This window comes from Numida meleagris, chromosome 19 (genome assembly GCF_002078875.1).
Source record: "Numida meleagris isolate 19003 breed g44 Domestic line chromosome 19, NumMel1.0, whole genome shotgun sequence".
Classification (NCBI taxonomy): domain Eukaryota; kingdom Metazoa; phylum Chordata; class Aves; order Galliformes; family Numididae; genus Numida; species Numida meleagris.
In genome coordinates this window covers 4798482-4810597 of record NC_034427.1, presented here as the reverse complement: position 1 = coordinate 4810597, position 12116 = coordinate 4798482, and the positions used below count along the sequence as shown (strand labels likewise).

The 12116-nt window shown below is 47.5% G+C and overlaps 1 protein-coding gene across 3 annotated transcripts; it reads left to right on the top strand.

Annotated features, from left to right (window-relative positions):
- Window positions 4577-12116, top strand: GHRH (growth hormone releasing hormone). Of its 3 annotated transcripts, none has more exons than XM_021416711.1 (7): window positions 4577-5091; window positions 7544-7643; window positions 8235-8366; window positions 9012-9116; window positions 9676-9813; window positions 10130-10226; window positions 11203-12116. In XM_021416711.1, exons 2-6 carry the CDS (start codon window positions 7564-7566, stop codon window positions 10191-10193), a joined length of 519 nt encoding a protein of 172 aa, XP_021272386.1. In that variant the 5' UTR covers window positions 4577-5091; window positions 7544-7563; the 3' UTR covers window positions 10194-10226; window positions 11203-12116. The 3 variants fall into 3 exon arrangements, with proteins under 3 accessions (XP_021272386.1, XP_021272388.1, XP_021272387.1); XM_021416713.1 differs by lacking the exon at window positions 4577-5091 and adding an exon at window positions 5142-7464; XM_021416712.1 differs by lacking the exon at window positions 4577-5091 and having other exon boundaries at window positions 7471-7643.

Sequence of the window (12116 nt, the reverse complement as noted above, 5' to 3'; positions counted from 1 at the left end):
CTGGACTCAGAAAAGGCCGTAAATCCTGTCACCATCCAAACACACCCCACTGAGGATACAAAAGCACAGAGGATAGAGAATTAGCTCTTGTGAAAGTGAATGCCAGGAGAGATCCTATCAGTTTGGTTATCATGACAAGGTTCAGTTATTTTCATTGCTACCAGTGCAATGAATTGGGTGGTGCCACTGTCCACTCACACCTCCTCATGGTCTGATGGTTGCAGGCTCAGGGGAAAATACACATTTAGACTGCTAACAGTAGTGTACGTGTTCCAGGTTAAAGCTCTTCCTTCCTCCTCTCCACCAACAAAAATGGTACTACCTATTTTAAGGAGAAATTAGCAGCTGATATTTGCAGCTTTTATACATCTTCTACCCATTCTCTCCACTACCAGCCGCCCGCAGTTCATGTAACCTCCTGGCAGCAATGCCAGGATCTGTGCAAGAGACGGAGCTTTTGAACTGCAAGCAGGTGGTGCCATTAGCGCACTCCGGCTGCACGCCTTTCACCTGCACCACACTGAGCCGTGCTTTTGGGCTGATTTTGAAATGATAAAAAGGACAGCTATTTGAAGGTGTAGGCTGGGTGAATTACTTTCCAAAGCCTCTGAGATCTGAGTGGGTTTCAAAGCTAACATTGATTCAACAAGCAGAAATGGCAATTGTGTCAGCACACAATTCTAAGCAGACAGAGCTCAGATGTGAAGTCTTCCTCTGAATTCAAATTATCCTCAGCTTTTTTACCTTTCTAACTTTCTTCATTGGTTTGCACTGCAGCATTCCCTATGTGTCTCAGCAGCAAGACCTGTTAACAACACCATTTCATCCTCAGGTTGTACATTATTGTTCAGCCAGGAAAAAATGAGCCTATTTTTTTTTTTTTTCAGTCCTTACTAGAAACAAGGCCTTCCTCACTCCCTCTCTGTAAACTATATTTTACTTTTTTGATACAGGTAACATATCTTACTCAAACCCTGTTTTTTTTTTAAAAACAAACAAACAAACAAAAAAAAAAAACAGAAAGCTTTCAAAGTAGTGTTTGGAACACAGGGTCCTCAGGAGAGGCATCAGCAGCTGAGGGACCTCAGTGCGCCTGGACACCACGAACCAGGGACAGGGGTAGGATTAGCACCAGTTCTCCTTGTTCCTTGACATTGGCTGTACTGTGCTGTGTAACCTTACAGACAAGGCTCCTTTCCAAACTGAAATGAAAGTGGAAGACCAAAGATACAGTCACTGCTAGAATCTGAGCTCTGTTTGCCAGTGAGGAAGAGGAAGGAGCTGATATTTAGAGCTAGAAATTCAGGAGCTAGTAACTCTCAGCTGACTGTAACATACTGACATTTGGCTGAAAGTCCTGGCAGTTCACTTGGGCAGTGCTGAAATGCTCCTGCTGCTCTACAAGGAGATAAACAGAGCCAGTCAGGTACCGGCTCTATAAATGGTTTGCACCCACAGAGCACATCAGGCCTCCTGACAGATACGTATCCTGCAGGCTGGTGCCACTTGTTCCATTGTAGTCTCAGTGATACGGTAATGTTTGAAGATTAAGTAGGCTTTTCAAGCAGGCTTTTAACTCTCTGAGACAGACCTTTCTAACAGCACATCCCTGTACGTTTTGAATTAGGGATTTATTTTGTCTATTTTTAATCTGATCCATTGCTTCAGACTCATAGTGCAAGCTGTGATCTCATGCAGAAGGACCTTATTCAGGAGATAATTTTGATAATTGTTTGTATTCAGGCTCCTACCAATTTAAATTCCTCAAGGGAAAATTCTCCCCAGGAAATATACTAGTGTTCAAAGGGTCGAATTTGGAGGCTCTGAAGATCCAAATCCCAGCCCTTTATCCTTCCAAGATGGAGAAAATAAGACTTGCAAGTCTTACCAGTTTTGGGTTCTCCATTTCTTCCTTAGAAGTAATTGTAAGTCTGGTCAAACCTTGTCTTTTTAATATCATTTTGTTTGCCTTCTTTCCACAGAAATTATTGCATTTTCGCACAGAACTTTGGAACAAAAAGTACTGTGTATGCATGAATAACGGACGATGTATTAAATGACCGATCAGCTTAATTGTAGTGTGCCTTAGGTCTACTATGTGGGATAAGACATTTGAACTAAAACACGTACCATCCTGCCTCTCAAGTGGCCAAGTAAGACAGAAAATATAACTCAATCTTCTCAGTCCCTTGTATCTAATGTAACATTAGGACACTTGTGATAAACTGGTAACCACCACACCCCTCAAGTGAAAGAAAACCACAGGAAACAGTTGTGTGTGGCTTCGAGAGGAATAGGGGGCCAACAGCCACCACCTGTGACATTTTGAAGAAGTGCAGAAACACATTTGACAGCTAAGAACTGGGGGTGATTTTCTTTTTGGTCATTTGATGGGTTACTTCTTACTGTCATTATGTTCAGCCTGTCAAGGTGAGTAGGACCATTTCACAAGCTGCTCAGCTTATCTGGAGCTGTATGCTGCGCACCTGGAACAGATGGGTGATTTTTTAAAGCATGGCATGGAGACTGGAGGAGGTAAAGCTAAGAGGAAATCAATATCTGGGAAATTGCTGCAAGATCCTAACAGTGTCCTTCATCAGCAAAGGACCAGCAGTGAAATATAACTACCTGTCCTGTGCTTTACCCAGGGAGGTCACATCTACACAGATACAACTCCAAAATCCAGCAAAAGGTGCCTGTGGTGGCCTCTACTTAGCCATAGACTGTTGCTTTGCACCAATGTAGGCTTAGGAAAATAGGCAGCTACCCACCGTGGGTCCTGGGAAGGCACCAGGGCTTTGAATAAAACCAAGACAGGAAATCCTGGGGACCGAACAGCTGCTCTGTTTATGCTATTTAGGAACTCTTAAGCTGTTTCTACCAGTGGAACCTGGAGGGCTTTTAGAAATTTCTGCTGCCTCCCATAACTGATCTGGTCATAAAGACCTTTTTGTTGTGATGCCTTTTTGGGTCCAGCCATGCATGACAGGAACCCAGTCCAGGCAGAACAGGGAAACCCTGCCACCACGGGGATTTTTACATAGCCTTCTTTGACAGCAGCTCCCTTGAGATATAAATGCAGATCACAGCCCTCATAATCCAAGCCGGGCAGCAGGCAGCTATAAACAAGTCAATTATCAGCTGATTCCCCTTGATCTGAGACATTGTCCTGTATCTTACAGCAGCTCTGTGTAAGACAGTGGACCAGGAAGATAGAGACTCAGCTCAGAAACAAGTTATAGGATAATATCTTGGAACTGCATCGGCTCTCGACTGGTTTAACAATGTGGTCTGATTCATCTGCGCAGCCAGCGTAGCACCAAGACAGTGGAAGAAAAACAAGTCATGCTGAAAAATTGATGCAACTGGCCTCACACATGAGAGAACGTGAACAGATTGTTTCAAAAATACAAACAAAAATCCCTTTTCAGTTGGAGAAACAGTGCACAGCTGTGTGCACCAGTACAGCGGTTTTGGAAAACCCCGCTCTGTGCTATCCAGGAATACCCTTCTCCACTGTGCAGAGTAAGGATGATGCACAGCTGTCTGCCTGTTCTTACAGCAGATCTTCTCCCCGTGGGAAGGCTGATGCCACTTCTCACAGCTGCAAGGGAAGCACAAGTTCTCACTTCTCTTCATGGAGTCATTTTGTTTCTGAGTTATATCAGAAGTCCTCTGGTCAACTGCTCACTTGAGGGCCAGCTCCAGCTCCTGCTTTGCTCCATTCAGCTCCTCTCGATCTCTCAGGGAAGTTGCCTGGCACTGATTTACACCAAAGGGAATGTGAGACCCCAGTGCATGCCGAGACTGGAGGTGACAGTCTGGGTACAGAGCAACTCTCGTTTAATCCTTTGTAGATTTGGCATGCTGAGCTCACTCACCCCTCTCTGCCTGCTGGGTTACCGTACTGAGGCCGCACGGACACTGCTCCACTAAGAAGCAAGCCCCAATCACAACGCTGATTGGTTTGCAAGAAGCAAAGGGGCAATGGAGTTGGACCAACACTGACCACTTGGATCTCCTGCACACTCCAGATGCATTGCCCTTCCCTGCACTTGGCCTGTGCCAGCAGCAGCTGTGCTGAGCACCATGGTGCAAGGTGAAAGTGTCCTGCCTTAGGGAGAGATGAGTCACTCACTGTTGATACTTCTGCCCAGCCCAGAGATGGGAAGGTCTAGGTCTCCATCAATTCTGGACATTATAAAGTCAACACTGAAAACAGGCAGAACTCATGCTAGCACCTCATTTTTACCTCCTCTGAATGGTCCCAGCCTTCCTGACATCCCAGCTATGTGTCCTTTTCAATGGAGGTTTCACTCCTTGCTCCAGCAATGACAGCAGCTGCCAGCACGCAGCACCCTGGGGAAGACATCTGCCTTTTGGCAGAGCACACAACCAGAGCAGGGCTCCCCAGCTGCCGTGAGCCTGATGTGAAGCTGCCATGTTTGCGAGGGACTGAAGCATGAACTGCCCCACTGGTGCTAGCAGATGTGAGCAAAAAAGGGGAAGGAGGAAAACACTGATAATCAAAGAAAAAGAAAATAGCAAAGAGATAACCCCCCCTGAGCAGGCAGCGTGAGGAAGTATTAATGGTTAACTCTCTTTTATTGTTGGGTAGGAGTTAAAAATGAAATTGCAAAGGGAAAGATAAGTTTTCTTTGCAAAGCAAATTTGTCGTTCAGTCTGCCAGATTATCGTTGTTGTTATTTGCTTTTCCCTCTTTGAATGATAAAGAGAAAACACGCAAACAACCCTAAACCATAGCCATACCCTCTCCCCATAACCTCCCTGCACACACACAAAAAAGAGGATGCTAAACACAGCCTTTGAAACCCAGGAGGATAATTGATGCTCTGACGCGCAGAAACCCACAGGACTCCCGGGGAGCACAGGTATAAGAGGAGGAGCGCACCTCCCCAGCAGCCAGAGGACAGCTGGGGGCAGGTCCCAGTGCACTCCCTGCACAGTGGGGTCCTGGGGTCGGTGCGGGGAACGGCTCCGCAGCGCTCACGGGCAGAGGAGAAGTTGTGTTTGCAACAGGGGAACACCTGAGCAGGAGCCGATCCGGGAAGGGCTCGTTCTGAGGGAACGGTAAGTACAGGTCTCTGCATGTGGGCTTAACAAGATAATTCCTATTTGGAAATTGGAGGCAATTAAACTGTACTGAAATGCAATCAAAGCCGGCATTAGTAATTAGCTTTGCCGGATACAATACCCTTGGTATCATACGGGATTCTTGCGTACCAAGTTAGAGAAGGAAACAGAAACTGAACTATAGGATAAGTGCAAACCAGTACAGTAATACTACAGGCAAGACTTGTAAAATGGCCAGGCATTTACTAAATGAAACAAAGACGACTACTTCTGCTATACCCGTGCAAATTCCTTTTACCATGAAAAATGAATGCTGTTCTACTCACCAATCAGCAAAACTGTGTTTGTGCCAAAATGAAGCGTGAGCAGGAATGCAACAGCGTGTTACGGTGACACGGAGCCAGCTGTGAGGCAGTGAGCCACTTCAAGTGAAATACAGTGTTAGAAAAGCAGAAATCCTGCTATAAAAGTCTGAACTTCACAAACCTGCAGGCACAGTGAAAGCTCCATTTCATCTCTGCAGCGGTATTTTTGAGACCCATCAGGTAAGACTTTGGGAGCAGTGAGACACAGTTACCAATCTCTCCCAACATCATCCTCACAAGTGCTGCTACGTTAACATTGCACAGGATGGAACGGAGCTACTGCGCTTTGTCTGTTGGAGCGGTGCTAAAAGCAATTCATCTGAAAGGGGAATTCATTAATCATTTTTATCCACACGCTGCCAGAATAGAAAAGAAAGGCAAAATTCTCACCTCGGGAGAATGTGAAAGTGCCACGGCTTTGCAGAGCTGTCATCTGCCCGTACACAGAGTGATGCTTAAATCTTCTTTTCTGAAACAGCGGGCGCTTGTGGGAAGGGGAGCGGGGCTTTCGCTTTAGGCTCCTTCCCAGGGGAGACAGACATACCCCAAAAAGCTGAAGGGATGAGAGGCAGACTGCAGCAAGGGGAGAAAAGGCAAAGCAAGACAGGAAGGAAGGTGAAACGAAACAAAATCATCACACAAAAAGCAGAGAAAGAAGAAAGAAACTCAATGGGACAAAAAGAGGCTCTGGAGGAAAATCCAGCACAGGCAATCAGGGCTGTGTCCTCGGAAGAAAAAAGGGAAGCGGACAACGTTGTGTGAGGCTTTCTTCTCATTTATATCCACATTTCACTTCTCAGCTCACATCGTGGCTTTTCTTGGAACTGTATACATCTCCTGGTTGGCACTTTCTTCAGACGCTGGTGCCATGGTCTCCTGGAACCCTCCCACGCATATAGAACAAGATCTGATTTGGAATTTGTCTTTGAGATATTTAGGGGAGAGAGGCACGAGAGGGGCTTCCTTTTCCAAACTCAAATGAAAGAAAGAAAGAAAGTTAATAAAAAGCAGGAGCGCTGCAAGTGTCTCTCAGTCACCTTTTTGCTGCTTCTGGGCATCCCTTGTCTCTCTGAGGGGTGGCAGCATTCCTGAGAACAGGTTTGGAGGAAGGGTGCCCTCCCACACCTGGCCCAAGTCAGCTCTGCTCGAGTTGGGGCTGTCGGCACTGCTGGAGCAGGGACCAGAACGAGGAAGAGTTGCACTAAGGAACCGCGATTCTTAGCGCACCGCCGTGCCCACTGGCCGCCCAGCACACCACCCCTCGTCCTGTTACAATTCCACGCTCTCAGCAGCGGGCTCACTCGCACACACACCGCACCAGCCCTTACAGAAACTTCCCCGTGCTGTTCCATTTGCATTCAGGGGAGCGTGGGCAGCTGCACCTGTGCAGTAAAGCAGTGCTCACCGCTGACATCTTCCACCAGAGCCACCTCCTGCCCCCACCACTGCTTGGAAAGTTTACTGGGGAAATTCGAAGCCCAGTCAGACCCTTTCCATTTGGAGACTGCTCTTGTTGCAATGCAGCATTGTTAAACATTTGGAAGTTTTTTTTTCTTCCCCCCTAGAAAAAATGAACTTTTCTCTTTTATGGAGATCAAACATCTTTCTGCTCTTTTCTTGTGTAAAATAACACAGCCGAACAAGGAAACTTGATGTTTTAAAGATCTCCATCACATTCTGCTTTCTTAAAGAATCTTTTTTGAGCTAAAGATCAATTCCTTTTGATCAAAACCAAGGAAGAATGTTACCAGAAATATTCTCCCACCGTCTCTTGCTTAAAGTAACAAAAGCATCGCGTTCACCTGCTGCTGGCGTGCAACCTCGGGCAATTCTCTGCTTTGAGTCATCCATGGGGGATGCTGGACACACAGCCAGTCTCAGGAGGCAAAACACTGCAGTGTTTGTCTCCAAACACTGGAGACACTTGTGTCTGCTACTGGTGGAGAGAGGGCTCCTCTGGGCAGGGCTGGGCAGGAGAGGTCGTGGGGAGCAGTTGCAGATGGAGGTTGTTGTGCAGCGATGTGTGCTGGTGGGGAAGCTGCTCTGGGCAACCCCTGCCGCTGTCTCACCGCTCCACATTTCAGGTGACTCCAAAGGGTGGAAGATGCTGGATAAGGCCACCCTGTTCCTGTTCCTGCATTTAGTGGCAAGCTCCATCTCCTCTCCTCTCTACCCAGCTCTCAGGTAAGATGTTGACTGTTTCATCCACACTGTAACTCTCTGTCTCACCTCTGACCTCGTGCAAAATAACCACGTGCCAAATGAAGCTTGCCAGCCCTACTGAAAGCCACTGGGGAACGTATGTCTTTACCCTGGCTTAATTTTTTGGGAATGCTGCTAGTTTACGGGTGGTTTCCCAAGAAGGCAGACACTTAACGTGGAATATTTCAGCCTAGCAATTGGTTTTGGCATTGAATGTTGTGTCCTACAAAGGGAAATCTGGCAATCTCCAGAGCAGCCAGCACCACCAGCTCCATCACCTTGGAGCTGTGCAAAAGCCATGGCATGACAGTGCCACAATTGCTAGTTTTGCTTGACACTGCTGGAAGCTCAGAGAGGAGAAAATGCATTTGGGGAAGTTTTACCAGCTGCCTTTCTGCTGCTTCAGGACAGTTTCTGACTGGGGAGAGCAATGGACAAAACTGGTGTTACCGATGAGGTAGGGTAAGAAAGGGGAGAGAAAGAAAAAGCAGAATGCAGAGTAATGCTCAAGAAGACCGATCCCTGACTGGCATTTGAGCACATTTCACAGTATACCTTGGGTTTTTCTTGAAGGTACAGCCCAGGACCTGTTACTGGCAAGGCTGTGAACTTCCAGCTCCTGGACCACAGCTTGCTGCAGAGCCATAGCCCCTCAGCAGAGGAACAGGATGAGGAGGGTTTGTTAACAGACCCCACTGAGAAAAGGTTTGTACCTCACCTCTCAGCCCTGCTGCAGCACTTCTGCAGGGAGCACTGTCTTTCAACAAGCTCTGGGAACCCACAGCATGGCTGTCAGAGCCTCTCCTTTCCACTCCTGCCAGGAGACAAGGGATGGTTGGTTATCTTAAGTGCAGTAGATTCATCCTTGTAGCACTGAAGACCATGCATATTGTTTATGCTTCCCTAACCTGTGGATTTGCTGTAGCCTGGGTCCAGGCACAGGCTTGAGAACTGCCTAAGGCTCCTGCCACCCTGTCCCGGACACAAGATGACAATGCTGCTGCAGAGCAGAGGAACATCCCACCCGCAGCTCAGCCCTCTCCCAGTCTGTGCTTCTTCCCCTTCCCACTGTTCTTTGACGTCATCTTTGCTTTGCTGGTACTTCTTAGTTGTTTTTACTACAAATATTGATGAAAAGATTTCTTTTGCTTTGCTGGATGCCACCCTTTCAGGGCTAAGCTCTCCCAGATCTTTTTACCCTCCACCACTAGGTTAGTTCAGTACTTCAGTATGTTCACCCGTCGCTGATCTCAGCGGTTACGTCTGGTGTATAACAACATGTGAAGCACCCACTTCTCCCCAGAAGGCTGGGGGCTTGCTGAGCACACCTGATCCTGTCTTCCCCCCTAGGATGCAGCGCCATGCTGATGCCATATTCACTGACAACTACCGGAAATTCCTGGGGCAGATTTCTGCCCGCAAATTCTTACAGACCATCATTGGCAAGCGGCTCAGGTAAGGCACAGGGGTCTGCTGTCCTCAGGACAATGCTTTGCTGATTACATTTTATGCACATAGCAGAAATAGCTGCCTTCCACTGCAACAGGAGCAATCTCTCCTGCTGCACCTGAAAGGACATTCCACACGCCCACTTCTACGATCCCTTTAATCACAACAATTATCAAGCAGCCTAATTAATCCTTCCCTCCAAGCCTATCAGTCAGATCAGCTGAGAGCTCTGCCATAGGAGCAACAAGCAGCTGCCTTTGCAGATTAACAGCTGCAGTGATCATTCACTGGAAGGAAACACCTATTGTTATGCTGTTATTTCTTGCCTGCTTGAACACAAAAAACTGTCTCTCTACCAGCACTTGGGTAGCTTTGCTTAGATAGACAGGCCCAACTAGTCAGATGCAAGCCAGCTCTGGGCAAATACAGCTGTGCTCTCTTAGGGAGCACAGAACAGCCTCAGGCCCAGCAGCCTCTCTGCTATGCTGCTCAGCCAGAGCCACCATCTGAGCAAGGGACTGAAAGCACCTCTCACACAGGTATGTTTCTCATCTTCACGTCACAGAAACAGTGAGAGCAGCCTGGGAGAAAGGGTGCACGAGCTCCTGACAAGGCGCCAGTCGGACAGCATCCTGATGGACAGCCGCTACCACCAGCAGATGGTACTGAGGGACTTCCTGGGAGCCGTGCTGCAGCATCAAAGGTAGGTGGGAGCCATCGCTCATCGCTGCATTCATTGCAGGAATGAGACAAGGCCCTTTTTGCTGTCTGGCAAACATGAAGCAGAAGCGAAGCTACTGGATTAGGTGCTATCTTTCAGATGCACCCAGGGAAAGAATAAAGCTCCTACCTGAATGCACAGCCCACTCCTGTGCAGGTGGGGTGCACAGTCCTGGCCAGCCTGCAGCACCTCCCCCTGCTGCCTCCTGACATCCAGAGTTCTGTCAAATAGCAGTGGAAAAAGAAATTCATCTTGATGCCAGTTAAGCCATCGTTCATCCTACTCCGTTCTTTCGCAGGCCTCAGGATGTGAACAGCAGTCGGTTAGAAGGGTTTCCCAGCAGCCTGGCTAAGTTCATGTAAATATCTTTCCCTTTTCCGTCTCCCCAGGCTCTGGTGAGTACTATCCCCTGTGCAGTTCCGTTAGCACAGCACCCAACACATGGCTGGAAGGTTCAGCCTTGGCAAAGCCAGCTGCCACTGCTGCTCACAAAAGGAAGAGCATTTGTTGCAATTTCAGGGGAAAAAACTCCCAATGAGTTTTGTTAAATACCAAAAGACCTATTAGTCTGAACAGATCCCATGAGAGCTGTGAAGACCTAGGCACGTGTTTCCCCAGAATGCCACCTGGTCTAACTGCTTCAGCCCTAACCCACAGGTACAGCTCTCATGGAAGATCTATCAGCAAACCCAGCACAACTCCAGTGCCCACTGGTGCAGCTGGGAACTGGCTTGCAGCAGCCACGAGCAACCTCATAAAACTGAGGCACTGAGTGTCAAGGCCAGGCTAGAAGCAAACAAAATTCTTCTCCCAGGGAGCAGAACCTTTACACACCCAGAACATTCAGGTTTTCCCTCTCAGTGAACTGAATGGGAAATGAAGCCTCAGTTTTCTGTACTCCCCAGTCCTAAAATCAGACACCTGGAACTAGCAATATGCTCTAAACCTTGCCAGCCCCAGGGGACTGAGGGCCCCCAGACAGGCCATCCCTGCTAACACTTTCATTCATACCAATGTGTTCTCCTTTATGCAGCAGCCCCATCTACCTCCTCTGTCTCAGAAATTAAGCCTGCTTAACCACAGTCAGCACAATACGAAGCAGTGTGAAGAGATCTGTGTGAATATTACAGAGAGAGGGGACTGTGGGTAGCAGGGAAAGACCAGACTGGTACAACAGAAATGATGCCTATGGATGCAGCTGGAAAGCATGGCATGTTGGCATCTCACTTGCCACGCCTGAGTTGGTTACATCCAGTGGTTCTTCCCATAAATAAGATCAGCCAGGAATATATTCAAAAAAGGAAAAAAAAATTCTGCATGCGTTCACCAATAGCTTTTTCTTAATTCTCTTTTCCTCCTGCTTCTGTCCAGAATGATTCAGAGCTCGTGGATCTAACTGTACAGAAAGCCACGCACAGCAATGAAGACATTCCTGGAGGTGACCGGCTGGAGACTGATGCACACGCTCTTCAAATCTGCTGAAAGGAATGCAGTTCTGATGCACTACTTCATGTACTTCAGTCTTTACTATTTAATGCCCCTCTCTAAACATTGGCTTGTGTACTGAATCAGGAAAAAAAAAAACAAACCAAAAAAAACCCAAACCTCTGTGGTTTAACCTCAGGCTGCTTTATATATAAAGGCTAAAACAACCAGCACGCTTGTAATCCTGGAGACATTAGTTACTAATTAAGGTTTTCAAATCATGAAGCATAGCAGAATTTCTGCCAAATCATCACTCTGAGGGCCCAATTAACATACACGAGGCCACCAAAAAGCACCTTTGGGCAATTCAGTGAATGGATTACAGCCTCCTCTAATCAGATGCTGACGGCACAACCACCCGCAGTTCAGCACAGGGTGAGGTCAGACGTGAATCCACACGTTTGCCACTCATCCCAAACACTGCTGGGGGCTGACTCCTTGATGGAGCCCTGGCAGCAAAACTGAACTTGAAACAGCTCGTTAGAAGAGATCGTTAAAGGAGATCCCTGTGCATCAGATTGGGCTGACACTGTGCTTTAATTCAGCGTGCCATGCAGTGGCTCAGGTCTCCACCATAGCTACAGGGTTACAGCAGTAAACGTTTGCACTACCACTTAACAAGTTATTAGGACAGTCATCTCTCACACAGCGACTTCCTTCCCTGTCACCCAAATTCTCCTGTTTGTGTAGTATTTACGTCTTCAGAAATGTAAATAATGCCAGGATGGGGTCTGCTCCCCCATCATGAGCAGGAAATAAAAGTTGTTCCAAATAAACCTGTTCAACAGCAGGTCAAGATG